Source organism: Nomascus leucogenys, chromosome 8, assembly GCF_006542625.1.
Source record: "Nomascus leucogenys isolate Asia chromosome 8, Asia_NLE_v1, whole genome shotgun sequence".
Classification (NCBI taxonomy): domain Eukaryota; kingdom Metazoa; phylum Chordata; class Mammalia; order Primates; family Hylobatidae; genus Nomascus; species Nomascus leucogenys.
The window spans coordinates 32,684,341-32,701,344 of NC_044388.1; the positions used below are offsets into that span (position 1 = coordinate 32,684,341).

The 17,004-nt window shown below is 48.7% G+C and overlaps 1 protein-coding gene across 1 annotated transcript in view; it reads right to left on the minus strand.

The window, feature by feature from the left end:
• Positions 1–695: 695 nt before the first annotated feature.
• SCARA5 (scavenger receptor class A member 5) overlaps positions 696–17,004 on the minus strand; it is a 123,183-nt gene continuing 106,874 nt past the window's right edge. Inside the window, exons 8-9 of the mRNA XM_003272915.4 lie at positions 10,339–10,536; positions 696–2,890 (exon numbers count right to left, since the gene is read on the minus strand). Of these exons, the coding sequence (XP_003272963.2) occupies positions 2,754–2,890; positions 10,339–10,536 (335 nt within the window). The 3' untranslated portion in view covers positions 696–2,753. The remainder of the gene's footprint in view (positions 2,891–10,338; positions 10,537–17,004) is intronic.

Below are 17,004 nucleotides of genomic sequence, written 5' to 3' on the forward strand. Positions count from 1 at the left end.
GCTCTTCTCCATGGAACCTGTTTACAGAATGGGAACCACAAAGATTTGGGAGGGTGGGTGCACCACCAGGACTTTTAGAGGAGAAAGAAAAGGGTACTTCCTTTGTGGATTTCCAGAAAGTCAACTTTTCTCTGTTAACTTAGCAAATTATCATGTAGCAATCTCAGCACATTATTCCCAGAGGTGCCACTTTAAGCATGTGACCAGGACTATGCAGTGACCTGTGCCATCCCCACAAACTGTTCAGGTCCCGTACCTGGAATTCCTGCCTGTCCTTAGATGATGAGGCCAGTGACTTCACAGACCCAGTACCTAACTCTGGACGATCTTCTTACATTGAATGGAACTCCGGAGGGAAGCACATCCCCAAGTGAGGACTCTGGAGATGCGAGGAGGAAATAGACAGGTGTTCTTTTCTCTGTTGAATGCAGAAGCAGTTTTCTTGTAAGATGGGCCTTGGTGATTGTTCTGTTGCTTGGGACCCACTTCCTTTGGTTACCAAATAAGGCTTGAGCCATCACATTCCTTCATGTTCTTGGTCAAGACAGTGTTATCATCCAGAAATATTAGGGTGGCTTTTCCTATAAGCTGCCCACACTACCAATCCCCACTGAAAAATGATCACATCATCCAAATTCACCAGCCCTCCCCACACTCACCAGGTTTTCAGGAGAAGGAATGTATGTAATGGAAAGCTTGTGACATGTTTTTTGCTTTATTGAAATTCTTTCTTACAAAAGGTCTGATGTATTTTAGGCCAGGCCCAATTTCCATTAGTCCCTGAAATGCAGGCCCATGGTCATTTCCATGTCCTCCGAAGTAGGTATGTAAACTAGTAGACTTCCATTTTTAAGGTTCACACACTTTTTAACGTTGTTTTTATTTGATGTAAAACAAGACTTATGTTTTTCCTAATGAAAAGACCAAGTAAGAGAGTTATGTGCGTCTTCATGGAAGGGATAACTGGATTCTTTGCCAGAACCGGGTTGGGAATTTAGTTTGTTCAATGTGGTGTCTTTCACCTTTAGTTTTTTTTTTTTTTTTTTTTTTTTTTAATTTAAATGCAAACCTTGCAACGTGAACTATGTAGTAAAAAGTGCTATGTTTATATATGCATACATATATTGGCTCTGGCAAGGAATGCATGAGTACATGCGTGTTATGTAAACATAGCAATTGGTCAGAAGGAGAGTTTCTCATCATTAGGACATTTAAGGAGTAGCAAGCATATTGGAAGCAAGAATGACCTAGGGCCACACTGGCTTAGTTGTCAGCCTGGAGTGTTGCTGTTCCTACTCCTTGAGGGGCCCAGGTCTCTCCCCAAGCAGGCCAGTGCTCACCTAATACGACAGGTGATCGTGTATCTGAGGCCTATGAGTTTGAGATTCCCCCAAGGTGAGGTGGGTCTGCACTCACTTGCTACCAGGTAGCTCCCCTAGTTCTTGAACATGTGTATGGCCCAGTTCTGCTCCTCACGTAAAAAGCAGAACATGATCTCCCTGTCCCTAGGAGGAGGGTGCAGATTGCAGATTTGTGGAGGCCCAAGGCCCCTTATTCCTACTCCCCACCCCCAGAGGTTATAGGGAATCTTCAGTTCCTTCCACCCCTGGGGGTTCCATTAGGACTTGTGTTTTCCTGACCACAGATTCACACCTGAAGAGGCTTGGAAGATGCAAAATCATCACCTCCAAACAGCTGAGACACACATGACTTGGCTTTAACCATGACTGCCCAATGCCGGAGCACTGGACTCAGGTTTAACATGGGCAGCCTCCATGTCACCCTCCATCCACATCAGCTCTCCTTCTACATTGATAGTCAGCCTGGAAGCCAATCATGTTTGACCTTGCACTCATACCCTGGAGGTTCTGAAGTATGCAACTTCCTAGTTACACAGGTCCCTCACCCAAGCTTTTTGCTCAGGCCAAGTAAAGGCAATAAGTTCAGGTGGGAACATGGTCCCAGTCATTCTGTCTTCTGACTTGCAGGCTAGGTGAATGGACCAGTTAAGTGCTACCTGGAGGTAAGATCGTATCCAGACTGACATGCCCTGGACCAATGCAGCTAAGTGGATACATGAATTTAGCACCCAAGATACTATTTAGCATGCCATGGTAGTCATTCAGTGCTAGTTTCATTCCCTTCTCCAAATCTAGCTGGATTGCTGCAGCTGACTTGCATTTCCCTCTTGCCCCTACAGCTGGCTTCTCCTCTATGTCACTTCCTCAAACTAGCAAATGGGGAGCAGAGGCAGAGTAAAGGGGGGAAATTCATCACTTGACATTGCCTCTTGATGGGGAGGAAGATGTTGAAACTCTTGGACTAATGGAGGTTTGGGAATTGTCTGAAGAGTAAATGATGTATACTACCAACCGTCTCTGCTGCTGCACTTGTCTCTGACACATTCTCAGCATTCACCTGTAACTAAAAGGCCAAAGGGAACTGGGATATTGAGGCCTGGTGCATGGTGTTCAGAGGCTGGGCGAAGTGGTGATCCAGTTGACCAGGGCTCCTCATGCAGGAACCTGGTGGAAGAGAGAGACGGGCAGTAGGTCCCAGAGTTATACTTTGGAGCACATGTTCAAGAGGAAAATGACGACTGGCCCCCACGGTCCTGGGATGCAGTCTGAGGACTGAGAATGCTGGATGGGGTGTGGCCGAGGCATGGTCAGGGTGGCCCCAAGCCATGCCCCACCCCAGGGATGCAGGAAGGATGCTCTGTGCAGGACCCCGAGCTTGAGCTCTGCCCACTTTCAGTGTCTGTTGCAAGTCACACTGGCATCTTCGGCATGTCCACAGTTTGTCACCCCCCATTTGGAGAAGCTGCAGCGGAAGATGGTTTCCTCTGTGCCCTTGCAGGCAACGTCATCCATCCAGATCCTCCCAGTGCCTGTGGAGACAGGGAAACACAGCTTCTAAGTGGATACACAGGAGGGCAAGAAGGAGAAGAGAGCATGACTGTGTCTGCCCTCGACTTGGCTCTGCTGCACACTCAAATCTAGGGGCTTCTAGCTGCCCTCTCCACCCCCCCAAGACCTCATACTTATTTTCTGGGATTAGTTTCTTGAGGGCAGAATCACAATAATTGTTAGTGATGATGGTAGTAGCTATGAATATCAGCTATGTGTCAGGAGCCAGACAACCTACCTCTCCTTTTTAGTGAAAGTGTCAGGACTGACTATTAAAGTCTTAAACTCTTTCATTCACTCTTGAAGTACATGGGTAAAATCCGTTTACAAAGAATGTCAAGAGAACATTTAAACCACTTCCTGCTGTTTGGCTCTAACACGTGAACTAAGTGGCTTGAACATATTTTTGTTACGTAGATATTTTCAGCCCCTGTTGTCACGGGATTGCCATGCAGTGAATCCGGGGATGGAGCAGGGAGGAGAGGCCCCTTCCGCCAACTCCTTGGATGTTGTTTCTTCTCCAGGGCCTCTTCCTGGCCTGGATAGCTGTAGCTCTTACACAATAAGCCCTTTGAGGCAGAGAATGATTTGCAGATTAAACGTCTCCTGGAAGACACATCAGTTTACAAATTACCCAGGAAAAGACTGCAAGCTCCAGGGCTCTGTGGGATTAGTCACACCCAAAGCAAATAAAGAAGACTAACAAATAAAGAACAGTTCCAAGGTGACCCAGCCCAAATGCATATATATATAGGATCTTGAAACTCTAGCTGGTGTTTCACCAGGGGGTTCTGGTTCACATCCAGTCACGGGAGGACCAATACAATGGGAACGGGGTCATCAAGGGAGGAGCAGTGTATATCTGCAGTGACGTCAACACTGCCGGGGGCGGGGGATCATTCCCGGAGGAACTTGCCAGCAAACCCTCTCTGCTCCTTGCACCACCGGGCAGAGGCTAGAACTCTGTCAGCTCTAGGTACCAATCATTGCTTGAGCTTTAGAACTGATAGCTGATCACTCAAGGTGCAGTCTGAGGATCAGGGCTGTCAACATCACTGCTTGTTAGAAAAGCAGACACACAGAATCTTCCTTCAGCTTAATCTCTCCCACTCTAGGTGCCCACGCCACCCCTAATCCCACTTGAAGCAGCCCTGAGAAACATCGCCTATTATCTCTCCATACCACGCCCCCCCAATTTTTGCTGCCCCAACACTTCAACACTATTTTACGTTATTTTTCTTATTAATATAAGAAGACAGGAATGTCAGGCCTCTGACCCCAAGCTAAGCCATCATATCCCCTGTGACCTGCAAACGTATATATGTATATAGGTCCAGCTGGCCTGAAGTAACTGAAGAATCACAAAAGAAGTAAAAATGGCCGGTTCCTGCCTTAACTGATGACATTACCTTGTGAAATTCCTTCTCCTGGCTCAAAAGCTCCCCCACTGAGCACCTTGTGTCCCCGCCCCTGCCCGCCAGAGAACAACCCCCTTTGACTGTAATTTTCCACTACTTACCCAAATCCTATAAAACAGCCCCACCCCTATCTCCCTGCACTGACTCTCTTTTGGGACTCAACCCGCCTGCATCCAGGTGAAATAAATAGCCTTGTTGCTCACACAAAAAAAGAAAAAAGAGAAAGAAAAGCAGACTCTTGGCCAGGTGCCGTGGCTCACGCCTGTAATCCCAGCACTTTGGGAGGCTGAAGAGGGCAGATCGTTGAGATCAGGAGTTCAAGACCAGCCTGGTCAACATGGCAAAACCCTGTCTCTACCTTGTCTCTACTAAAAACACAAAAATTGGCTGGGCATGGTGGTGCACGCCTGTAATCTTAGCTACGCAGGAGGCTGAGGCAGGAGAATCGCTTGAACCCGTGAGGCGGAGGTTACAGCGAGCCAAGATCATGCTAGCTGGGGCGACAGAGCAAGACTCAGTCTCAAAAACAAAACAACAAACAAACAACCAAATTATTGAGGCCTCTGTGTGCTTAGTACCATTCTGATGAACAGAAAGACAAAACGACAGACGCAAAAGATTTCTGCCTTGTAGAGCTAACATTTGAGCTTCTATGTGTTTATTTAGAGTAACATTCATAGTAGGAAAAGGTTACGCTGAATCCTACATGCTTCCATCTGTGCCTCACACATAGAAGGCAGGACGGCTATTTAACAGGTATTTAAGAGAAGGAAACTGAGGCCCCAGAAAGATTGAGTGACATCTCTAGGAATGTAACTATTGAGGGGAAGAGGCCCTGACCTGGCCTGTCACGTTCGGCCACTACAGTCTCTTCTCCTCATACAGCCACAGTCCACAGCATGTAACACTCAGCCAGGGGACGGCAAACCATGAGCCAGGTCTGGCCAATGCCTGCTTTTATAAATAAAGTTGTAATGGAACACAGCCCCAACCATTTGATTGCATATTGGCTACGGTTGTTTTCCTACTCCAACTGCAGAACTGAGTAGCTGTGACAGAGACCACCTGGCCCACAGAGCTTAAAGTATTTGCTATCCAGCACTTTATGGAAAATGTTGGCTGACCCTTGCACTAAAGCTATCTCCCAATATTTGAATCTTATCTTAGATAAAAGTACAAGAGGAGGTAATAATGCTATAATTAGAAGTGAACACTCCTAATTTTGTCTGCCTGTTCCCCCCTACAAATCTGTCTGATGTGCACCCGTCCTTACCTCCTTTTCCATCTGTCTGTCTCCCTGGGAGATGCTCCCAGCTACGCTGGCCCTTCCGTGGCCTCCCAAGCCTCCCTCCAGTCATCACCCTTCCACCTCTCCATTTGCATCACTCCAGCACCTCCTGGACCAATTTAAAATTTAGAACATCTTCAAGGCCCTCCCATTTGGGTCTTTCTTGGCTTCCCCCATGCAAACAGAAAATCTGATTACTATGCCCTGTCCAGGAGAAACGTTATGGTGCCAGACCCCTGGGAGAACTGTCAGGGCTTGCAGACAGGGAGGACTCAGGTTTGGCAGGCACTGGAATTCTTTCCTTCCTTCTATGCTTCCTTCCTCACTCCCTTCATTCTTCCTTCTTCCCACCCCCCCTTCATTCCTCCCTCTCTTCCTTCCTACCTTCCCTCCCTCCTTAATTTCTTTCCTTCGGCATTTATCCAGCTCCTATTATGCCCCATGTAGTTTTGGGTTTTGGAACTATAAAGGTGAAGCCCTCAAGATGTTTCCATGTATCTCAGGGATCAGGAGAGTATAAGAAGTGCTGTGATAGAGAAAAATGTGATGGGAGCATAGAGGAGGGTTATTTCCATCTTGGGGGCAAGGGAGCATGGAAGGAGCCAGAAAAGCTTCCCTCAGGGATGATCATTGCGCTGCTTTTAAAAGCTGAGTAGGAATTCCCTAGCGGAAGAGGAAGGGAAAAGGCTTCCAGCAGGAGGAGCAGCACAGGAGAAGAGGTGGGACATGAAACACACCATCTGTGCCCTGAGAATGACCAGCAGGTGCAGTGTGGAGAGGTATGGGGTGGGCAGGAGGCCAGCTAAGAAGATCCTTGGGTGCTGAGCTAAGGAAACCCAGCTTGACTCTGAGAGCGATAAAAATCATCTGAGGACCCAGGCAGGGAGTGAGGTGACCAGGCACTCGTTCTAGAAAGATCCCTAACAGTTTGAGACCAGCCTGGGCAATATAGCAAGACCCTATTTCTCCAAAATAATAAAATGAAATAATTAGCTTGGTGTAGTAGCACGTGCCTGTGGTCCCAGCTACTTGGGAGGCTGAGGCAGGAGGATTGCTTGAGCCTAGGAGGTCGAGGCTGCAGCAAGCTATGATTGCACCACTGCACTCCAGAGGGTGTACTCCATGGGTGACAGAGGGAGACCTCATCTCTTAAAAAGAGAAAAAAAGAAAGCAAGCTCCCCAGCAGCCACGAGAAGGAAGGCCACAGGAGCTAGCCTGCAGGTGTGTGGCCATGACGAGTGGCTCCTGGAGGATTAGAGCCTCTACTGCCCCTACCTCCACCCCACACCTGTAGATAAGTGTGTACAACGGAGCCTGTGCATGCTAACTGCTTGACATGCAGGATCTCCTTTAGCATTTATAGTAATTCTTCAATAGTGGAAGAACTGAAGCTTAGAGAGGGTAGAGAATCTAGTCAAGGTCTCCAGCTACAAGTGGCAGATCCGGGATTCTGACGTGGGTGGTTTGACTCCAGGGTAACCACTGCTCAACCTACTAATCTCCCAAGGGGAGGACAGCAACCACGATGAGGTGGGGACAGGTTCAAGGAATGCCAGAGGAGTGAACACGGGTGGGATCTGCAGGACTCGGGGACCAACCTGATGCGGGGAGAGGGAGTGGTGACAGGGAAGAGGTGGCCCACGGTTCTGGCTGGGATGGGGTCTGACTGGTAGGATGGTTCTGGTGATGGCAATGAGAGAGGCACAGGATCTGGTGGGAAGGAGATGTGTGCAATTGTGACAGCTGCCATTGGAGGAGCCCATGGGGCATCCCAGTGCAGCTGTCAGGAAGGTCACCTGACACTTGGGTCTGGAGCTCCACTGAGCACTGTGACAGAGGGAAGAGCTGGGGTGACTGAAGCCCCAGGTGTGGAGGCAGCCTCCAGAGAGAGTGTGCAGAACACAAGGACAGCGGAGGCGGGGCATTGGGCGTGCTGGGGAGAGGAAACTGTCAGGAAGGAGTGGGGTGAGAAGAAGTCTAGGAGGCAGAGCGAGAGGGACCTGGGAGGCTCCTTGAGGCTCAACAGCGGACGAGCTGGGAGTGGGGTTGGGGCACCAGTGGGTAGGATGCTGGCAGGGTGGCTCTGCCTGCTGCCAGAAATGACAGCCTTCCCTCCTCTCAGCCCCATGACTACAACAGCATTAGAACCCTTGGCACATGGTTTAGAATCCCCCTCTACACATTACCCATGCTGTGGCCAGGGCTGGGCTTGGTCAGCTCTGTCTCCCAGCCCTGCAGCTAGCCTGGCCCATGGCAGGTGCCTGGAAACTGCTTGTAGAGAGGAGGAGAACATGGGTGCAGCCTGGGCTGGCAGAAAGCCTCAGTTATGCCAGCCCTCCCCTGCCCAGGCCCCTAAGGCCCTCTGTATACCGTTAGTGACACCTGGCCTGCAACCAGCCAAGGTCTTGAATAGCACCCGAGACCTGTTAGGACACCATGATAGGGAAATAATGGTGCAAAAAAATAGGGCATTCATGAAAGCAAGTCCAGCTTCCTATAGACCAGTTTAAAGAATCAAGTGACAAGCTTAGGGCTTCCCCCCACATGTCAAGAGGAACAGATCAGGGGAGTGAAAGGAGCCACAAAGTCTACAGGATTGCTGGCCTGGCACTCGAAGCCCACCCACTGCCTTTTCACCAACTGGCAGAGTCAGGCTAACACGACCTGTGATCTTCAAACCACCTATTCTGGCTTCTTGAAAATAATGTATAATTTTTTTTCTCAAAAGGTTTTACTGCCACTTATTAGGAAGAAGCCTTCTTGGAGCTCAAAATGGGAATCTGGGGACTGTTCCTATTCTAATCAACAACAACAGTGGTTTTCCTTAGCCAAAACCAGCTGGAATCCAGCCCCAAGCCTTAGGTGGGAGAACAGTATTCTTTCCTGGTAGGCTGCCCTTCATGGTGCCGGATCCCTTTGAACTTGCCCCTCAAACTCTGGCCCTTAATACTGCACTCCCTGCCAGCTGGCTCGACAGATTTCACCAAGGGTCACTTTCAGTCAATTACCAATGAGATCTATGGGATGAGATTCAGACCAAGAACTGCAGCAGCCCCTCATAGAGATGAAGAGGAAGGCGGCTGGGAGGAGTGGAGGCTTCCACCTCCAGTCTGGATGTGACCTGGCTCCGAGTCCCCATCTGGAAGGGACATGCCACTTTCTCCCCTCAACCTGTAGCCATTTAGCACAGCGGGTTGGACAGCGATGACCTCAGGCAAGATAGCAGGTATACCCGGCTCCACTCCATGATGTGGGGAACCCTGCCGTCAGCGGGCTGCCATCCACAGGTCACCAGGGGGCCTGGTAACTGGGTGTGAGAGGATCAGCCCCAATCCCTCCCCACACCCACCTGGTCTTCTCCACAGGTGAGCAGTGGCATCTTAAATCCCAGGGGGCCCAGGCTGGGAGACCCATCATAGAGCCTGCAGGCCCTTTAGTTACAGACAGGACACCAAGACCCAGAGTGCAGAAGCAACAGGGCCAGGACACGCCATCAAGGGAAAGCTCACTGCTGAATGGGTGTGGGGAGTACCAGGTTTGTGTATGTGGGACCATTGTTTTAGTTGTGAGTCAACACAAGAGTCTGATTCTTTCCATCAGGAAACAAATGCAGGGTTTGAATCAGCCATCTATCTAAGAAGGGTCTGTGCCCCTTCCTCAGAGTCTCTTGTACTATCTGTAGGAAGGTCAGTGTGCTTCAGCCTTTCAAAAGGAAAGCAACCAAAATGACGAAGGCTTTCCAAATCTTGTCGTATGAGGACAAGATGAATATCTGGTGATTAATCTGGAGAAGAAAAGACTCAGAGAGGCAGAGACAGCCCAGCAGAGTGGTTCAAATACAGACTCTTAAGACACCTGCTTGGGCCTGAAACTCCGGGTCTGACATTTGCTAGCTGTGTGACCTTGGGCAAGTTACTCAACCTCTCTGCGCTTTTATTTCCTCATTTGAAAAACAGGGATGGCTGGGCATGGTGGCTCACACCTGTAATCCCAGCACTTTGGGAGGCCAAGATGGGTGGACTGCTTGAGCCCAGGAGTTCGAGACCAGTCCAGGCAACATAGCGAGACCTCCTCTCTATTAAAAATAAAAAGAAAAGTTAGCTGGAGATTGCTAGTAGTCCCAGCTAGTCAGGAGGCTGAGGTGGGAGGATCGCTTGAGCCCGGGTGATCAAGGCTGCAGTGAGCCATGACTGCACCATTGCCCTCCAAACTAGAAGACAGAACAAGATCCTGTTTCCCTCCTTGAAAAAAGAAAAACAGCGATGATACCTGTATACTTCATAGTGCTGTAAAGATGAAATGGGTAAATATTTGTTACATGTTGAGAACATAGGCTGGCACACTGAGTATCATATAAGTGTTAATGATAAAAACATAATAGAGACGTGAGAGCACGTTATAAAGGTCTGAAGAGCTAGCCAGGGGGAGAGAGACCACAGCAGCTGTGCCTGGGACACAGGACTGGGAAGGGTTGGTATGGGACACCACCAGGAGACAGGACTTAGATCCGCGAAAGGAAGAATGTTCTAATCATCAGAACTGTCTGATGACCACCGGAGATGGTTGCCTGGGCTGGGGCTGTGAGTTCTCATTGCAGCAAGCTTTCCGGGAGACAATGGGGACCTCGCAGAATTGCAGTGGGAGGGACTTGGGCTTTGGCGGTGAGCCCAGTCCTAGGACGTGCAGGCCCTCTCCCATGTCCTTTGCCCTCAGAGCGCCTTACCTTGCCCGAATCGAGCTGTGCGGTACACCTCCTCCACACCGCGGAAGCCGAGCATGCGGCACACCACGTCTCCGTCCTTCTTGTCCCAGCCGTCGTCACACACGGTGCCCCAGCGCCGGTCGTGGTACACTTCCACGCGGCCCTCGTGCGGGCCTGAGCCATTCACCAGGCGAATCATCATCGGGGCCTCCACGCCACCTGCCAGAGCAGCCAACTGTCACTACCCAGCTCTAGACACATCAGGACCCGCCCCCAGGGGCCTTCTTTGACTCCCTCTACCCCTGGGTAGGAGGAAGAGAGAGCTGGGGCCCAGCTATATCAAGACTTCAGCCCCCAAATCACCCTGTGCCTCTCCTGCCCTTTGCCAGCCTTCTTCCCAGCTTAAAAAAAAATAGCCTTTTTAACAGTACGGTGCTGGTACAAAAACAGACACAGAGACCAATGGAACAAAATAGAGAGCCCAGAAACAAAGCTACACACCTACAGCCATCTGCTCTTCAACCAAGTCAAAAAAATAAGCAGTGGGGAAAGGACACCCTATTCAATAAATGGCGCTGGGATAGTTGGCTAGCCATATGCAGAAGAATGAAACTGGACCCCTACCTTTCACCTGATACAAAATTATATAACTCAAGATGGATTAAAGATTTAAATTTAAGACCTCAAACTGTAAGAATCCTAGAAGAAAACCTGGGAAACATTATTCTGGGCATTGGCCTTGAAAAAAATTTATGACTAAGTCCTCAAAAGCAATTGCAACAAAAACCAAAATTGACAAGTGGACGAGTGGGACCTAATTAAACTAAAGAGCTTCTGTACAGGAAAACAAACAAACAAAAACTATCCACAAAGTGAACAGACAACCTACAGAATGGGAGAAAATACTAATATTTGCAAACTATTTATCCAACAAAGGTCAACAAAGGTCTAATATCTGGAATCTATAAGGAACGTAATTCAACAAGCAAAAAACAAATAACCCCATCAGAAAGTGGGCAAAAGAGGGGCTGGGCTTGGTGGCTTATGCTTATAATCCCAGCACTTTGGGAGACCAAGGCAGGGGGATCACTTGAGGCTAGGGCTCCAAGACCAGCCTCAGCCTGGGCAGCATGGGGAAATCCTGTCTCTACAAAATAATAATAATAAATGAGCCAGGCATAGTAGCCCCTGCCTGTGGTCCTAGCTACTCGGGAGGCTGATGTGGGAGGATCACTTAAGCCTGGGAGGTTAAGGCTGCAGTGAGCCATGTTTGTGCCACTGCACTCCAGCGTGCACGACAAAGCAATAACCCGTCTCAGGAAAAAAAAAAAAAGTGGGCAGGAGACATGAACAGATATTTCTCAAAAGAAGATATACAAGCAGCCAGCAAACATGAAAAAATGCTCATCATTACTAATCATCAGAGAAATGCAAATCAAAACCACGATGAGATACTATCTCACACCGGTCAGAATGGCTATTATTAAAAAGTCAAAAAACAACAGATGCTGATAAGCCTGTGGAGAAAAGGGAATGTAATGTTGGTGGGAATGTAAATTAGTTCAGCCACTGTGGAAAGCAGTTTGGAGATTTCTCAAAGAACTTAAAACAGAACTATCATTTGACACAGCAATCCCATTGCTGGGTGTACGTCTGAAGGAAAATAAGTCATTCCACCAAGAAGACACATACACTCATATGTTCATTGCAGAACTATTCACAATAGCAAAGACATGGAAATCAACCAAGGTGCCCATCAGCAGCAGATTGAATAAAGAAAATGTGGTACATATACATATACACCATGGAATACTATGAAGCCATGAAAAAGAACAAAATCATGTCCTATGCAGCAACATGGATGCAGCTGGAGGCCATTATCCTAAGTGAATTAACGCAAGAACAGAACACCAATACCTCATATTCTCACTTTTAAGTGGGAGCTAAACACAGGGGTGGGGGTGGGAATACAAGATGGGGGAGGGGAAAAGAGGGGTAAGGGTTGAAAAACTAACTACTGGGCACTATGCTCACTACCTGGATGACAGGATCATCTATACTCCAAGCTTCAGCATCACGCAATATACCCAGGTAATAAACCTGCACATGTACCCCCTGAATCTAAAATAAAAGTTGAAATAATAAACAATAAAATAAAAGTCTTTTTTAAAGAGCAGTTTTAGGTTCGCAGAAAAATTGATTGAAAGGTACAGAAAATTCCCGTATACACTACCCCTCCCTCTAGACACAGCCTCCCCCGTTATCAACATCCCCCGAGAGTGGTGCATTTGTACACTCAATGAACCTACACTGATGCCTCGTCATCACCCAGAGTCCACAGTTTACATTTGGGTACACTCTTGGTACTGTGCATGCAGTGGGTTTGGACAAATGTATAATAATGTGTATTTGCCATTATGATATCATACAGAATCTTTTCACTGTCCTAAAAGTTTTCTGTGCTCCACTTATTCAGCGAGACTATTCATCCCTCCCTCCTCCCTGCCCCTGACAACCACTGATCTTTTTACGGTCTCCATAGTTTTGCCTTTTCCAGAATGTCATAGTTGGAATCATATAGTATGCAGCCTTCTCAGATTGCCATCTTTCACTTAAGTAAGTGAACCTTCATGTAAGGTTCCTTCATGTCTTTTCGTGGCTTAATAGCTCCTTTCTTTTTAGGACCGAATGATATTCCATTTTCTATGTACACCATAGTTTATTCTTCCATTTACCTACTGAAAAACATCTTGGTTGCTTCAAAGTTTTTGCTTGGATGAATAAAGCTGCTATAAATATCCATGTGCAGGTTTTCATGTGGATGTCAGTTTCAGCTCATTTGGGTAGATATCAAGGAGTGTGATTACCAGATTTCTCTCCACTGTTTGAGACCCCAGTGACCAGCAGCCTCACCTGCCAGGGAGGAGGGTGTAGGAGAAATAGGAAGCCAAGGATGGTTAAGGCTTTGTGGGCAGGTAGCCTTGCTGTGTCCCGGGAAATGTCTCAGCCCTGATTTGGTCATTCATGTTCACTTTCCCACTAGGCTGTGAGCGTGAAAGTGCTTTAAGCCAGAGAGAGCCGGTTGTGAATTCTGGTTCTGCCACTTGCTATCTGCAACTGTGAGACACATTGGTTCATCAAATCTGAGATGCCACCTGTTGTAACGGGCACCTGTTTCATATGCCATTAAGAAGGAAAAAAACTGCCGGGTAGGTGGCAAATTATGTCAAGTGCCAGATGCTTCCTGATTTCACAGATATATAAATGAGTGTCACAGAATCAATAAAACATGGTAATAGATGTGAAGAACTCAGAATAGCACATGGCGCATAGTAGGCCCTTTCGACCTGAATGAATTTAAGGTAGCCTCACAACCTCTTTAAGGGCATTTCCCCAACTGCAACATGGGAACAACAAATACACTGCAGGATTGTCATGCAAACACAATGCAACAAAGCTAAAAGGGCTCTGGGGCACAATCCTGGCCCATGGAAGCATCAGCAGTGTGGGTCTGTTCCCCCTTCTCTGAGGGCTGAGCCCGTCACATTGATCTCTAAACTCAGTGCTTAGCACACAGCCTGGCTGGAGGAAATGAAAAATCAATGTTTGCAGAATGGAGTAGAGAGTCATTCCTGAGCATTACAACGCATTGGTTCTCCAAGAGGAAATGTTGGTGACTCAAAGAACACTAGAGCAACTGAAAGAAGCCTTTGGGTCATCACAAAGCCAGGATTTGGCTGGAAAGTCATAGTCTCAGGATGATACACATGGTCAGTGCCAGAGCTGGGATCACAGCTTGGGTTTCCTTATGTGTCTTCCCACATCCTTTTCACCATCCTGCCTGCCCCACTACTCTTGGGGGCTATTTCTGCTGCTGGGACCTGAGCGTTCTCACTTGATAAGATACTGGAGTAGTCAGTGGGTCTTATCAAAATCATTAGGAACACCAGATTCTGTGGCCAATCCAGACCTACAGAAAGAGAATCTTGGTGGCAAGAGTGAGGGATCTATATTTTTCCAAGTGTCCCAAATAATTCAGAGACAATTGGTTTGTGGGCTGTGGACTGGCATTTGGATTACATGATCAATCAGCAAGGTTCCTTCTAGCTCCAACCCTCAGTAATCCAAGGCCAGAGAAGAAATCAAGGTCATCTCTTTTTAAAGCCAGAATCCACTGGTGTCATGTGGGGTGGGGGTGGACATTGTACTGGGACCCAGTGACAAGTGGGTGACACAATGCAGGAAAATGCCTATGTGAACTGCCAGAGAAAATAACAAACCTACTCAAGCCCTGCTACCAATAAGCGCGGCACTCCTGGACTTTTGTTTTTCCTTTGTCTTGTATTTGGCCAAGTGGGCTGGAAGGAGCCTCCTTTTAATGACTGTGGCTTGGCAAAGACTTTCATAGGTCCCGAAGGACATGGCAGAATTGACATCTGTGCCCCATGAGAGAGGAGAGAACTCAGAACTGGCCACATGCCTGGGCCAAGAAAACCCCAGAAAATTCTGCAGAGGAACTGAGGAAGCCACCAGGAGGCGACCCCAACCCCAGGAAGGATGCTAAAGACTACAGCAAGAGGACGAGGGACGCCTCCTCTCGATACTGGATGTATTTGCTGCAGATCCTTCATCCCTGGCCAGGTGACCGTTCTCCCCACACAGACTGCAAATACAAACTCATTCAGGCTGTCCCCAAACAGGCTGAGGCTGTGCAAGAGAACAGAGAGATCCTGGAGAAGAAAAACATGGAGAAGAGCTGGCATTCAGAGGCTGGGTCTGACACCAAGAAACTCCCCGGGGGCAGTAAGGACAGGCTAACCTGCAGCCAGCAGCACCAAGAGGGACCCGGCCCTGCGCGGGGGCTTGGCCCTGGGTTGGCTGAGGCCAGGCTGTCAGCCCTGGTTTCTCACAGACCTGCCTCACCTCTGGCTGCACCAGGAGGCCTACAACAGAAGCCATAGTGTGGGGTCAGCAAGTAGGGCAAGAAGTGGCAGGAGGGTGCTGTGAGTCGCAGAGCAGGCCAGGTAGAGGTCAGGTGTGGGGTCAAAACAACAGGAAGAGTGTGACTGGGTGTGACTAGGCAGCCAGGGTAGACGGTCGGAGACTCCCTGACTTAGCTTCTCTGTTCTGGCCAGCCTGAACTCACTTTGTGCACCTACTCGTTTAGCCAAGTAAGTGACTGACAGTCTATTAGCTGTGGATACACCCACGAACAGAGTCCCTGCCCTCATGGAGCTGACATTCTAGGGAGAGTCTAGCAATACAGCTAGTCAACAAAAACAAAACCGTAATTATAGCCAAGCGGTGATAAGAGCATAGATGAGAACAGAAGCACAGGGAGTACAGAGTGAGGCAGGCACTATTGTGGGCAAGTGAACAAAGGAGTGGAGAGTGAGGGCAGGCACCATCTTGGCCGAGTGGAGGAGGGAGGAAATGAGAGAGAGGGCAGGCACCATCTTGGCCGAGTGGACAAGGAAGGAAATGAGAGAGAAGGCAGGCACCATCTTGGACAGGTGGACAAGGGAGGGAATGAGAGGGCAGGTACTGTCTTGGACAAGTGAACAAGGAAGAGGGTGGAGAGTGAGGAGTGAGAGCAGGTGCCATTTTGGACGGGTAGAGAAGGCAGGCCTTGAGTGGAGACCTGAATGAGCTGAGGAAGGACATGGACTCCTCCACCTCAGAAAACTCCTTTTTATACTCTGGCCTAAGCTTTCCTTGTCTTTTAGATCTCAGCTTAGATGCCTCTTCTCCTTCCCTGGTCCCCACACCCAACAGGGCCCCTTCTAGGTACACGCTCATAGCTTTGTATCATAATTGCTATTGCCATTTACTCTCTTAGGACACTGTGAGCCTTCTGAGGATCACGTGACCTGGTACAGAGCCCGGTGCACTGAGATGCCCAGCCTGTGCAAAGGGAAGGCATGCATGAATGGAGGGACTCATTAATATGGATCCAGATGGGCAGGTGCTGGCTGGAAGGCATGGCTCCCCAGAGTCCAGGGCTTTGGTGGCAACCTGAATGGAGAATCCACCATCAGGGCCCCAAATCTCCAGCATCCTCTTTATTACATCACAACCCTTCTAATCACCTACTTGCTGCCTTCTCTACTTGAGATGACTCTGGATTCTGGACCCGGAGCTCAGGCTATTACAATGACCGTACCTCTCAAGTGAGAGAATGGGGACATGGCTGTCAGATGATCATGGTGGGTGCAACGGGAAGTCTGGAAAATGTCATTTGGATGCTGAAATACTGAAATTCCCAAGAGGTTTCAATGTATATAGAAGTGATAGAAGAATATTTGGAAATAAGACACCTTCAAAAAATTGAAAACATATGATAACCATAATTACGGGACGCATGGCATCAATTTCAAGGATGTCTCTGGCCCATGGCCCGTGCTCACCATGCACTGAGCAAAGTCATGGCCTGCAGGGCTCCTATGGTCTCCCCAGTAGGGACCACATTGATCTCAGGAACTGAAAAGTGCCCTCAAGGGAGAAAAAGAACTGGAGAGCACCTGGGCGAGGCTGGACAAGGCACCACTCCACCCAGACCCCAGTGTCGGTTCATTAAGCACGGAGGCCTGCTCCTCACCACCTGTCCCCAGATCCCCTAGATTCAGGGCTTCCCCCCATGGTGGGGGGCCGCCTGCCCACAGGGTCAACAGATGCTGCCTGCCCCAG